At 44.7% G+C, this 14,829-nt stretch overlaps 1 protein-coding gene across 1 annotated transcript in view; it reads left to right on the forward strand.

Annotated features, from left to right (window-relative positions):
- Positions 1–13,650, forward strand: part of LOC137524280 (interferon-induced very large GTPase 1-like) — a 36,587-nt gene extending 22,937 nt beyond the window's left edge. The window contains 4 exon segments of the mRNA XM_068243959.1: positions 519–835; positions 8,869–10,135; positions 10,137–12,886; positions 12,889–13,650. Of these exon segments, the coding sequence (XP_068100060.1) occupies positions 538–835; positions 8,869–10,135; positions 10,137–12,886; positions 12,889–13,559 (4,986 nt within the window). The 5' untranslated portion in view covers positions 519–537 and the 3' untranslated portion in view covers positions 13,560–13,650.
- Positions 13,651–14,829: the final 1,179 nt, after the last annotated feature.

Below are 14,829 nucleotides of genomic sequence, written 5' to 3' on the forward strand. Positions count from 1 at the left end.
CAGCCTCCATATACCTCTCTCTTCAGTTCCCCTTTAAGTATACTTTAGGCTAGCTGCCTCCATGGGCGTCAGCTTGCATTAAAATTTTAGAATTTAGATTAGTGTTCAGCACATAATTTGCATTTGATTTGTATTCAAGGTGTGTACTTAGCCTTAGAGGGGCTGTGCACATCTCTGGAGCTATCACTTCACTTGCAGCCTGTGAGCGCTGCCGATTGCTTGCTGGCTTCTGATGAGAAGCCATCGGTCTTTCTACCGGGGACTTAGATCAATGAATGGGAACTATGTTCACATTCATTGATCTCCGGGCTAACAGGGGGGGGGGGCAACACGAGAGCATGAAGGCACGTGCGTGATCGCGCACAGGAGCGCGCAGCAGTGCAACAGCAGCCGCCTGGACGTGACAATCACCGGTCATATGAGATGTAGCTCCTCCCTGCGCGTTTTGTCAGATCATCAGGGGTACACAAAGTATTTATTGCTTTTTATAGATGTGTTCCTGTGGCTTTACTTTACAGAGAGTGATATCCAGACAACATGGCTTCCGTTGAAGAAGCATCACAGACCGTAAGACGAGTGAGAAAGAAATTAGTGGAAATATTTGAACTTGACGTGGAAGGTTTGTGTGATGAGCTGAACTCCCTCCATCTCCTGTCCTTTAATGACTACATTTATCTCCAGTATGATGAAGATCCCTTTGTAAGAGTGGAATACATGATAAACATAATACTGCAGAGTGGAGAGCCCGCATCAGAGAAGTTCCTAGATCATCTGGAGAATATGGTTCTTCGGTTTCCTGCATTGTCCACATTGCCTCCTTGCCTTGTCCTGGATGGTGAGTAAACTAAGTCTGTTTACGGAAAATATATTATAAAAGAGAGATATCCCAGGTAATCAGAACACAAAAAGGGTGTTAAGAGAAGAATGACTAGTCCTCAAAAACAATTGCTGAGTAGTGAAGTAGCAAATATCACATTTTCGGTTTGCGAACATGAACCTGAATTTTCTCCAAAAGTTTGCGAAGTGGCCTTTTGCGTCGGGCTCCATAGACTGTAATGGGCAGGCTTTCATTAAAACTTTCAAGGCATTTCCGCAGCCACAATTTCTTTAAAAAAAAAAGGTGTAAAAAGTGTGCTAAAACCTGGACAGTGGCATGGAAAAAGAGGATCAACTGTGAAATAGTCGCCAAAAAATACGTATTTTGTGCAAACGCTTTTTTAATGGTTATTTTTAAAGTTTAATGGCTGCTGACTTTAGCAGTTAATAGCAAAGCCCATGTACATGCCAGAAACACCAAATTTGCAGGATATGTTAAGGAGGACAGTGGGAACAAGAGGATTTTTCCAAACAGACGATGTTAAATTTAAAGGAAAAAAGTCGAAATTTAAATGCGGTAAAATGACAGATAATGTATTAATATGTATATAAATGTATTTTTTTAAATATGTTCAGAGTGTGGGAAATATAAAAAAAAATGATGTGGGGTCCCCCTACCAAGGCTCTTTAACCCCTTGTCCCCCATGCAGGCTGAGGATAGCCAGAGTCCTCCCCCAGCCACTTGGGGCTTCGCACCCTGAGCTATAACAGCCCACATGGTCCATGGTATTGGGGGGGCTCTGGGGGAGAGGGGCTGCCAAGCCTTCCCCTCCCCCCTGGAACCCTTGTCCAATCCATGGACGAGGGGCTCTTCCCCACCTCTGGTGCACTAGGAGGTGGTGGGGAGTGGGGACCGACGACACTTGGGGGGGTGGGGTATGGATATATGGATATGGCTTAATTATAGTTACCAAGGATTTCTTTTAAGGATATCAGCTAGAAGGGGTGAATATTATAACAACCTAAGAGCCATATCCATAAATATTGGGACATCAACACACTTCTAACATTTTTGGCTCTGTACACAACCATAATGGATTTGAAATGAAACAAACACAATGTGCTTTAACTGTAGACTGTCAGCTTAATTTGAGGGTATTTACATCCAAATCGGGTGAACGGTGTAGGAATTACAACAGTTTGCAACATTTTAATGAAGGGACCATAAGCAATGAACTTTTTCTCCTGAGATTCTCCTTGACTTGACAATAAAATGCCTTATAAACCCTAGTAAGCAAGAAAATACTCAAAATAATTTTGATAGTACCTTTTTATCTACTTTTGGTACTTTTTCAAATGCAACATGCTGAAAAATCTATTCAAATACAACACAAAAAATATCTCTAGGGAGAAAACTCAGTAGAAGAAGTGAATTGCATATGGCCCAGGGAGTCAGTGGCGGCGCCACGCTGGGGCTTACCCAGGCTTAAGCCCCAGCTGGCAACTCATTAGCCCCCCTCTGAGCCCCCCCGCCGCCGCCGGCTGTGTCCGACGACCCGACCTGGCTCGTCGTCACTCTCTGGCTGCACTGCCAGTGAGTGGAGCCGAGGGCAGGGCTGCCTCAAGTCTGGGAGACTGGGACTCTGGGAGGAGGGCGACTGGGCAAGGGCTTGGGCTGGCACCCACCCCAGCAGCGATCCCACGGACCCACCCACCCCCTGGGCTGGCCGGCCGACATGTCCGCTTCGGCTTCCGTCACTCAGTCACGCAGAGCGGCCCGCCCCAGCCAGGGGTAACGTGGTGGTGGCGACTCGCCGGCGCCGCGTATAGCGTTATAAAAGTGTGACTGCGTCACAGTCGTCAGACTCTCTCTGCGGGGCCGGGGCGGGCTAGTCACGCTGCCTGTGTCACACAGACACCCAGGCACCGACAGCGGCAGGGCTGGACGTCTGGACCTGACACACTGACACAGCCAGGCTAGCCAGGCAGCAGGAGCAGGACTTGAAGTCGGAACTCCGCGACAAGGTGGGTGCGGTGGGCGGTGGCTGTCCTCTCCCAGTCAACTGCCAAAATTGTCTTTCTGCCGCAGCCCCCCCAGGCCTCCTGACTTAGCCTAGCACCAGCAGCACCACCACCACCAACAACCCCCAGGCCCCAGGCCTGACTCTGGGGCCCCAGCCCACCTACCAGTCCACCAGCCAGGCCTGAGCTGCCCTTGGGCCCCCCCCTCCCACCATCACCAGCCAGGCCTCAGCTGCCCTGGGGCCCCCCATCCCACCACCACCAGCCAGGCCTGAGCTGCCTTGGGGGCTGGGGCCCCCCATCCCACCAGCCAGGCCTGAGGCCTTCCCACCAGGCCTGAGCTGCCCTGGGGCCCTCCATCCCACCACCACCAGCCAGGCCTGAGCTGCCCTGGGGCCCCCCATCTGACCACCACCAGCCAGGCCTTAGCTGCCCTGGGGCCCCCAGCCACCCACCACCAGCCAGGCCTTAGCTGCCCTGGGGCCCCCAGCCTCCCACCACCAGCCAGGCCTTAGCTGCCCTGGGGCCCCCAGCCTCCCACCACCAGCCAGGCCTTAGCTGCCCTGGGGCCCCCAGCCCACCACCACCAGCCAGGTCTCAGGCCTCCAGCCCACCACCGGCCAGGCCTGAGGTGCCCTGGGGCCCCCAGCCCACCATCACTAGCCTGACTACATATACTGGGGACAGCTATACGCCTGGCTACATATACTGGGGACACTGGCTGTCTGTCATTATGTGCTTTACCTGGTGAAACGCTGTCTCTCATTACATGCATTTACTGGGGAAACGCTGTCTGTCATTATGTGCATTAACTGGTGAAAAGCTGTCTCTTATGTGCATTTAATGGGGAAACTCTGTCTGTCATTACGTACATTAACTGGCGAAAAGCTGTCTCTTTATGTGCATTTACTGCAGAAACGCTGTCTATCATTACGTGCATTTACTGGTGAAAAGCTGTCTCTTATGTGCATTTAATGGGGAAACGCTGTCTGTTATTACATGCATTTACTGGTGAAAAGCTGTCTGTCATTACGTGCATTTACTGGTGAAAAGCTGTCTGTCATTACGTGCATTTACTGGTGAAAAGCTGTCTGTCATTACGTGCGTTAGCTGGTGAAAAGCTGTCTCTTATGTGCATTTACTGGTGAAAAGCTGTCTCTTATGGGCATTAACTGGTGAAAGGCTGTCTGTCATGTGCATTAACTGGTGAAAAGCTGTCTCTTATGTGCATTTACTGGGGAAATGCTGTCTGTCATTATGTGCATTAACTGGTGAAAAGCTGTCCCTTATGTGCATTTACTGCGGAAACGCAGTCTATCATTATGTGAATTAACTGGTGAAAAGCTGTCTCTTATGTGCATTTAATGGGGAAACTGTCTGTCATTACATGCATTAACTGGTGAAAAGCAGGCTCTTATGTGCATTTACTGCAGAAACAGTCTGTCATTATGTGCATTAACTGGTGAAAAGCTGATTCTTATGTGCATTTACTGGTGAAAGGCTACCTGTCATTATGTGCGTTTACTTCATTTTTTTTCCATGTAACTACGTTAGCTGGTACAACTACATTACAGTTAGCCCCGCCCACATGACATCATGACCACGCCCAATTTTTTGCCGCGCAAATTCCCCCCCCCCCAAGCCCGGCCTGCCAGCCCTCGTGCCCCCTTTGAGCCCCCCCAAAAAATCTGAAGCTGGAGCCGCCACTGCAGGGAGTTGAACTTCAGGTTTTGGTCCATGTGTCCATGTGTCTATTAAGTAGCTTGCTACATAACCATGACAATGCTCTCATTTCTAACTAAACTCAGAATTGGATCACTGTTAAATTGTGTGTGTTGGGGGAGAGGGTAAAGATTCCAGCACCTGTGATCAATTAAAAAATGTAAATCATGGGCAACTAAACTATCTTTTTCACATATGTTTTTTTCGGAATATAAGACGCTCTGGACTATAAGACATACCTAGGTTTAAAAGACAAAACCAGGAAATAAAATATATACTAAACCTGGTGTGTCTATAGTGCAGGGGCGTCTTGTAGACATTTTCCCCCCAAGCTGTCTCTGTCCAAGCTACACTGCCCAGCTATACTAACCCCTGCTGCTTCCCTAGCTAGACTAAGTACCCTACACTAACCCCCAATACCTCGCCAGTAACATTGTGCTACATTACACTAACCCCTGGTGCCCCCACCAGTAACTACACTGCACAGTACACTAACCCTTGCTTTCCCCACCAGTAACACCACGTTAAACTAACCACTGCTTCCCCCACCAGTATCACTACACTACACTGATGGCCCTAGTCTTGAATTTCCACAGAATCTGTTTATTGGCTTTTGTATAATGATAACATATATAGTACACAGAAAAAAACAACAACAACCCAACACAGATCCTGTCCATAACACATCCAATCGTCCCCTCTTGCACCTGGTCCACTTTATTTATTTATTCAAGTATTTATATAGCACTGCCATATTACACAGTGCTGTACAGAGTTTATTGTTTTGTCACTAACTGTCCCTCAGAGGAGCTCACAATCTAGTCCCTACCATAGTCATATGTCTGTATCATGTAGTGTATGTATCATAGTCTATGGCAACTGCTTAGGAGAAGCCAATTAACTTATCTGTATGTTTTGGGGATGTGGGAGGAAACCAGAGTGCCCGGAGAAAACCCACTCAGACACAGGGAGAACATACAAACTCCTTGCAGATGTTGACCTGGCTGGGATTCAAACCGGGGACCCAACGTTGCAAGGCAAGAGCGCTAACCACTATGTCACCATGCTGCCCACAAGACCCAACCCCATATCATGACTTACATCAATTGACTACTCAGGTAGAGGCAAGCATTATACCACTTTCTTCAAAATATGTACACTAGGGGTTCCACAATTTATCAAAGTTTGTTGGCAGTTCCAAATAAGCTTTCCAAAAAAGCTTTGTACAATTGTAAGGAGTCATTAACATACTTCTTCCAGGGTGCCACAGTAGGTGGCTGTGAATCAATCCACTGTAAAATCAATATTTCCCTTGCACAGAAACATAATATATATCCACAGAAGTATTTACAAGTGGTAGAAAGAACTTCACCAACAATTCTTAACAGATTGGTCCTAAGGTGGCCATTAAGAGTACAATCCCATGGCCGATCAATCGTTTTTAGTAATCAATCAGAAATGATCTGTCGTGCCCATTAACTGACAATTTGTGCAACCCAGTTCAATCAGATTAATGGAATTGATCCATTTTTTAGATTGATCCCATCAATCTAATTGGATTGCTTAGTGGGAATTCAGCCATTAATGGGTACAACAGATTGTTTCCAATCGATTACCGCTTATTCAGATTGTACCGTTAATTACCTGGGAATGGCTGGATAGTGTAATGGTTAAGGTCTCTGCCTCTGACACAGGCAACCAGGGTTCAAATCTCGGCTCTGCCTGTTCAGTAAGCCATTCAGTAGGAGACCTTAGGCAAGACTCCCTAACACTGCTACTGCCTATACAGCGCGACCTAGTGGCTGCAGCTCTGGTGCTTTGAGTCCACCAGGAGAAAAGTGTGATATAAGTGTTTGTCTTTAAAGGATAAGTCAATTGATCAGTGAAATGCCTTGCTCAGAACCTCACCCAACTGGGCCCAATTACAGTTCTGTTTGTGACATGTCCAAAAATGGAATATCGTTACCTACAATAGCTGGACACATAGGACAGTGGTCATTCCTGTCTGGAAACATTCAACTTACTCTAAGGGAGGTATAGCAGACCCTAAATATAAACTTTAACAATAACAGCCTATCTTTAGCTGGGATCAGTATTTCTCTGATATCTTCCAATTTGGTAGAACATCCTTCCTCCTCCAAATTAGGGATATCAAACTTCCATGAGTTATAAGTTTTGTTGAGTAGATACTGTATATCCATCAGAGTAGTATACATCTGGGAAAGGCTCCTATTCACTGACTGAGAGTTTTGCAATCACTTTAGAAATCTGACACCATAATCTTCAATGCGAACTGCTCAAAATTGTTAAAACTCATAAGTTATTTCCAAATTCCTAATTTTAACTTGGAAAAGCTGTATGCTGAGTAGAAAGGGGCCCTGAAGTGACAAAAAGTGCCCCTAGATGGTACTCACCTTGGGAGAGGGAAGACTCTGGATTCTAAAGATGCTTCCCTCGTCCTCCTCGGCTCATTCCAGCACTGGGACTCCCAAAAGAGAGCTTGTTGATGCAAGCACAGTACCATGGACCTGCTTTGGCTTTCTTAGGAAAAAAAGTTTTGTCTGCACCTGTGAAGTAGAACCAACCTGATTGAGCTTGGCTATTTTCACTGGAAAAATAGAAGATTGGGGAGCGCTAGAAGTGATATATGGTCTGTAACCCTGTAAAGGGGAGCCGTTTCCCTTACAACGTTGTCTGAAAAAGATTGACTAGGGGAACCGTCTGCTTACAGTATCATAAAAAGTTTTTTTGAATGGAACCAGATTGCAGTTGCATAGAAAAATCCCCCCCCCCCCCAAAATAAACAGCCATGTATGCTTATATTGTCAGCTGACCATCCATCCTAACTCACACATGCAGTCAGATCACACATTCTCAGAACTATGTCTTAGCAAACTACTGTATGTGGATCTCCACACTCCAACTATATGAAGAGTTAAGTTCGCTAAATAGTTCACCACAGTTCAGGAATCAAAGAGGATTATTGACTGTCTTCCATGTGAAACCACTGTCACAGCACTGCACTGTTGCCGGTGTAATGCCTGATTGCGCTGCCCGGAAGCTCTCTTCCACACTGAGTAGCACGCATGCTCAGTGTGAAGTTAATTATGCTGCTGGTGGTAAAATACTAAATATCTCTGCTTCCTCACATCCTACACTCCCCAAATTTTCAGGGTAGGGAGAGGACCCCCCAAACGACCTCTATGCCAAATTGCAGCCCCCGAGCCCCGCTGGTTCAGGAGATAGATTAGAGAAACCAATCTCGGGAACCAGTGGGGCTCGGGGGCTGCAATTTGGCATAGAGGTAGTTCTGGGGGTTCCCTCCCTACCCTGAAAATTTCTGGAGTGTAGGATGTGAGGAAGCGGAGATATTTAGTATTTTACCACCAGCAGCATAATTAAATAGGAACTGTGGCCGCACAGTCTCCTACTGCGCATGCGGGGCAGTGCAAATTAACAGGCAGCGTAATCAGACACAACACCGGAATGTGCTCAATCAATTCAGGGATCTGTGCAGTCTCCAAAAAACACTGCTGTATACACCATCCGCTGTCTTAACAACCCCGAATAGCGCAGATTCACAATGCCACCATAATGTCTTATCTGCATTCGTTTCCACACCAGTGCTTACTAAGGACAACAGTTCAGCTTCAAGGTAAGTGTAATTTGACCATACAAGGCTTGTATTAGAACACCACCAGGTGCCCCAGCGGGCTCTCACCACCGCTGGGCTTCGCTGCTCACTGCGTCGTCCTAGGTTGCTGTGTGGGCTGTGTAGTTGCTGCGCATATACAGGGTCCCAGTGCGGGCATAGAGTGCAGGAAAGTCCCTCGGTTCAGCGCACGCCGAACAGATCGGCTCCAGGCTTAGCGTGGCTGGATTATTAACGCAGGGATTTCAGCTGACGGGCTGGCGCATGTCACGTGACACAGCCAACCCATCAGGTGAACCATGTATGCACAGTACTCGAGTACTTGAGACAGGCGCATTGATGGGCCATGCATGCTCACACGTGCACGACTCCTGGGTGGGTGGCACAGTTAATGGAGCCACCAGCGGGAGAATGGAGGGAACCCAGAGGATACCAAGGGACCTCACAGGTTCAGAAATACAATTTTAACATCAGTTCAGGTTCCCTTAAGAAGCAGAACATCTCAATATGGCATTTGCAAACCTCACAGGTTTGCTTTAAACTTTTAAATCCTGTAGACCTTGACTGCCCATCTCATCTCTACTTTGTATTATGTAATTTGTGTAACAATAGTAATTTTATATATACTTAACTATATCTTTATTTTCTGTTCATAGATAAAGAAAAGAATTTTCAAGAACTTTTAGAACAGATGGATATGAAAAATCATTTGGCTTCAAAAGTGACCTTGAGTGACCTCCTATGTATCGGGTCAGAAAACATGAAAGATGTGGAGCTTAACAATTTCAAAGATATTCCTTGGCACTTCTTGAGAAACTTAATGGCTTTGAACAGGACTGCACTAAATACTCAACTCACGAAACCTCCCATTACTCAAGAATCAAATGTTGATGATATTCTTGCAATGTTCAAACCTGAACAAGACACACCAACTGCCTTTCACCCCCTGGATGTCCTGTGTGTCCTCCTGCATTGTTCAGACAGTTTCCTACAGCAAGAGATTGTAACAAAAATGGCCATGTGTCAGTTTGCCATCCCTCTGCTGCTGCCTGCTGGAGACAGGTCAAAATGCACCTTCATGCTGTGGGCAATGAGGGACATTGTGAAGAAGTGGAGACCTCAGTCATTAGTGGACAGTAAAGGATTCAGAGAAGATAATGTGGTAAATATTCCCATGCCAATATTCTCTTTTGTCAGATTAGGGAAAACTAAATTATCCAAATCTAAAATCCTGAACCAGATTCTTAATCCAGCTCAGCAATACCACAACTTCTTTATTCATCATGACATGGAGGGAGGAAACATCAGTAGGAAAATATCTGACGGACTTGTAGAAATTTCCTGGTATTTTCCCTCTGGTAGTTCTGATGTTTTCCCAGAACCCATCACAGTGGCCAACCTACGTGGAGACCTGGAGACCAACTGGGAGCAGTTCATGTTTCTGACTCGAGTATCATCAGCCGTGTTTATATTTCTTGACAGCATTTCTGAGAAGGAATTCACAATGCTATTAACTTGCAGTAACACTGATACCCAGTTTTATTTCATAGTTACTCTAGAACCAGGCAAAAACATTAACACAGAGACACAGACCTTTCTAAAGCAGCTAGTGGAAACACTGACGATTGATATAAAACACATCGTGATCAAAGGAACATTGAATGATGCTGAATTTGTGAAACGGTTACAGGACATCCTCAAATGTTTTATAAGCAAAAAATCTCAACAATCATCATTGCAAATGGCGAAAAATCAAACACATGGGCTCCCGATTGATGTAGATGAGAACTTCCCCGAATGCCAGAAAGCGAGAGCATGTGCTTGTAACATTACTGCCCCAATAACTGATGTGGAAGAATATAAGAAAGGAGTGATGAAACTGCAGGGGGACCTGTGGAAGCAACTGGCTAAAGTAGAAAAAGAACTGTAGAATGACAAAACAAGGAGACAAAGATGCACAGCAATATCAGGATGAGTTAAAGCGACAGCGTATTTCATTACATAAGGCACAGCACGAACATGAATTGCCAGAGGCTATAATGTTGTTTATTAATGGTATCACTCATTTGTCACCAGTGGAGAAGCAATATTTTCTGAAATGGATGAAACTAGAACTTGATGTCACTGCTAGGAGGAATCTTTCTGATTTACAAATTAAATATAAAGAGAAATATAAAAGCAGTTCAAATAATCCTGGGGAACTCAAGGAGGTAGACCAAAAAATCTCTGACAGCTCTTTGGGAATTGAACATTTTCTACGAGAATTGGGACAGTTTTACGAGGCTGAATGTTCTATGGTTAAAGAAAACATTATCCCATCAGAGAGAGCACAGTTTATAGAACTCCCAGGGATTGCTGCTGACCTTCTACTGGATGGTTTTCCTCTTGAGCTAATTGATGGAGATGCTGCCAACATTCCTCTCAAATGGATAACAGATGTTCTCACTCAGCTGAACATGAAGGCTGGATGTGGAGGTAAAACAGGAAGCAAAATAAGAGTCATAACAGTGCTGGGAGTGCAGAGTACAGGGAAATCCACCCTTCTGAACACCATGTTTGGTTTACAGTTCCCAGTGGCCAGTGGAAGATGCACAAGAGGTGCTTTTATGACTCTTCTTAAAGTGAAACATAATTTACAAGAGGAGATGGGCTGTGAATTCATCCTGGTGATTGACACTGAGGGGTTGAAAGCTCCTGAGTTGGCTTCCTTGGAAGACAGTTATGAACATGACAATGAACTGGCCACGCTAGTGGTTGGGCTGAGTGACATAACCATAGTCAATATTTCCATGGAAAACACAACAGAAATGAAGGATATCCTACAGATTGTGGTCCATGCATTTCTTCGGATGAAAGAAATAGGGAAGAAGCCAAACTGTCAGTTTGTACATCAGAATGTGAGCGATGTTTCTGCTCATGAAAAGAATATGAGAGACAGGAAGAAACTTCTGGAACAACTGGATGAAATGACTAAAGTGGCTGCAGAAATGGAGAAGAAAGGTGGAATCACATCCTTTAATGACATGATGGATTACGATGTGGAGAAACACAGTTGGTACATTCCTGGCCTATGGCAGGGAGTCCCACCAATGGCACCAGTAAGCTCTGGTTACAGCGAAAGTGTCCATAAGCTAAAACAGTATTTATTTGAATTTCTGAAAACACAGAGCAATCCATCCCCAATAGTTGATTTTATTAAATGGATAGAAAGCTTGTGGAGAGCTGTGAAACATGAAAAATTCATTTTCAGCTTCCGAAACAGTCTTGTAGCTGATGCTTATAATAAGCTGTCAATGCGGTTTTCTATGTGGGAATGGGAATTTTCAAAAAAAGTCTACAACTTTGTCATCAGCACAGAAAATAACATAAAAAATCAGCCAGCCGAGAGTCGGGATGCAGAAACTACTGAACAATACACCATAGGCCTTCAACAGCTAATGTGTGAGGAGGAAAATAAAATGTTGGATTTGCTAGAAAAATATTACGACAGCAAGTCTGATAATGTTCATCTTGTAGAAAAATATCGAGAAGATTTCAGAAGGAGCGTACACTTCTTAAGAAAAGAACTTGAGAGAAACGCACTATACAAATGTAGCAAAGCAATTTCCATCCAGAGAGGGAAGATGGAGATCAAGAGCATCCAGAATCAATATCAAGAGCTGATAGAAGGAAAAATTAGTGATCTTCTGAAAACCAATAGAAAGAAGAAATCTAAACTTAGTGACGAGAAATTACAGCAGGAATTTGAGATCATGTGGGATAACACACTAAAACATTTCAAGATAAAGAAACTAGATAGACGAGATATTAATCAAGCAATTTTACACCAATTGAGTAATGATCTGACCAGTAGAGGATCTTATGTAAATGAAACACTTACAAGTATATACAATCTAGCAACCCATGGACAGTTTGATTTTACGGTGAATGACAAATATATTGATTGCAGTTGGTGGAAACAATTGTTTAAAACTGTATTCCAACGTAAACAAACATATGAACTGATAGAAAACTTTGCTGGTTCACTAATAAATGAATGTGATAAGTATATAAAGGAAAAAGTTGATTCTGGGGAGGATTATGATAATACTCATTGCCGAGAACTACTATTCATGATTAATAAACAACTCAAAAGTGCCACCAACCTTCACATTTCAAGAGAATTTGAGCTTGATATTAAACTTTTTATTCTTGGTAAGGCAACTCAAATGTTCGAGAAGATGCATGATGCTTTTATCAAAAATAATGATCCAACAGCTTGTCTGGAAAGACTAAAACCTCAATATTTAGCAATATTTCTGAATGTGTTTCAAAAGAAAGATGAAAGTCGGAACAGAGCCAGACAATTCTGTGAACAATGTCTCACACCAGCGATTACTGATTATATCTTCAAACATCTTGGCGAGAAGATTATGGATGACATTTTAAACGGTTCTGAGAGTATCATATCCAGTAGTCGAAGCTTTTTCCAGTGTCATATGCTAGAAAAGTTACTGGAAAAAATGTCATTCCAGGACTATTTAAACTATATTGGCTCACACAGAGATTTTTCAGAGACATGGATATTAGGATATATCTCTGAAAAGTATGACAATTCAGCATCTTTAGAACAATTATGGAAAGATATTCTCTCCTCCATAAAAATGGAAATCCAAGCTGTACTTAAAGATAAAAACTGTTTAAAAAGTCATTTTTAGAAAAAGTTTGTGAAAGGTTGCAAACAAAATTAGTGATTTCTCAGAATGAAATGAAAGTGATCACTTTCCAAAATAGAGCTGCAGTTGAGCAGTTTTCATCTGATATTCAACACTTCCTTACACAGGTTGAACAAGAAATCATAACAAATCTGAGATCTTTGAAAACTGACTCCTTTCTTTCTAAAGTGACACTGAAGCCTCAGGATGAACTGCTCAGGAAGGTCGTTGGATGTGGAAAGCAGTGTCCATTCTGCAAAGTCCCTTGTGAAGCTGGAGGTGGTGACCACAAAGAGCACTTTTCATCTATCCATAGATCCCGAGGTTTGGGAGAATATAGATGGGATGGTGATGGAACTTTAACTATTGACATATGTTCCACTCTTGTTATTTCCAATGGCAGATTCAAAAATGTGGATACAGAAGGAAAGTGGCATCCACACAAAGAGTATCGCACATATTATCCAGATTGGGCCATTCAGCCCGACCCCAGCATCGAGTCCTCGGACTACTGGAAATACATATTTGTACAGTTCAATCAACAGTTTGCAAAACAATATGATGCAAAACCAGCTAATCTTCCAGAAGAATGGAAAAAGATCACCAAAGATCAAGCTCGTGACAGCATAAAGAAAGTATTCAACATGAACTAGAATTTTTAGAATTGTTCTTTGAAAGCAGGGAAAAGTGATCTGTATTTTATAAATGCTAAAGCTGGTTATTCAAAATGATGTAATCTTTAAGTCCATTAGATTAAATTCTATATACTCTTTTATTGTTCAAAAAGTCTCAATTATGATAATACCTACTTCCAAGAACTACTATTTATGATCAAAAAAAAGAAAAGGAAGGGGCGTTGCACAGCCCTAAAAATATGCTGCAATTGACTGGTTAATTGCTCAGGCATGAACTTTAGCTTCACTATAGTTTCATACAAAGTATAATATACTGGACTCTTGCACCACGAAGAGGTAAAGCTCCAGGCAAGAGACCTAGCCCAAGTTAAAACAACATATGTATAACCCTGGGAGTAGTGATGGGCGAACACCTGGATGTTCGGGTTCGGGAAAGTTCGCCGAACATGGCCGAGATGTTCGGCATGTTCGGGCCGAACCCCGAACTTTCCGAACATCCAGCTTTTGGGGGCCATATGGGGTCGCAGGCATAAGGGGGGAGCATGCCCCGATCGCGGGGGGGGGTCGGAAATTCCCCCCACCCCCTCCGCTAGCGCTCCCCCCTCTGCCCGCTTCCCCATTCAAAAGTTTAAGCAAAGTACCTGTAGTGGATGGCCTGGCAGTGGGAGGCACTGTGGAGTGAGGAGGAGGAGTCCGGAGAGTGACGAGTTGAGGGAGGCCGGGCAGCGGGCGGTTCAGCGGAAGTACCCTTGTGGTACTTCCGCCCTTTCTCTGACCTCACGCCCGCTGCCCGGCCTCCCTCAACTCGTCACTCTCCGGACTCCTCCTCCTCACTCCACAGTGCCGCCCACTGCCAGGCCATCCACTACAGGTACTTTGCTTAAACTTTTGAATGGAGAAGCGGGCAGAGGGGGGAGCGCTAGCGGAGGGGGTGGGGGGAATTTCCGACCCCCCCCCCGCGATCGGGGCATGCTCCCCCCTTATGCCTGCGACCCCATAGGGGGGCAGTATTCGGCCGAACAGGGCCCTGTTCGGCCGAACAGGGGCCCTGTTCGGCCCTGTTCGGCGGCCATTAGAAGTTCGGGGCGAACCCGAACTTAAAAGGCCGAACACCATCAGGTGTTCGGCCGAACGCGAACATCACCCGAACAGGGTGATGTTCTGCAGAACCCGAACAGTGGCGAACACTGTTCGCCCAACACTACCTGGGAGCAGCTAGGCAAAAATGTGTAACTTACATTTCATGGACAGTGAGGAGAAGGCCAGCGCATACCACAAAGGCTGCATC

The sequence above is a fragment of the Hyperolius riggenbachi genome, chromosome 7, assembly GCF_040937935.1.
Source record: "Hyperolius riggenbachi isolate aHypRig1 chromosome 7, aHypRig1.pri, whole genome shotgun sequence".
Taxonomy (NCBI): domain Eukaryota; kingdom Metazoa; phylum Chordata; class Amphibia; order Anura; family Hyperoliidae; genus Hyperolius; species Hyperolius riggenbachi.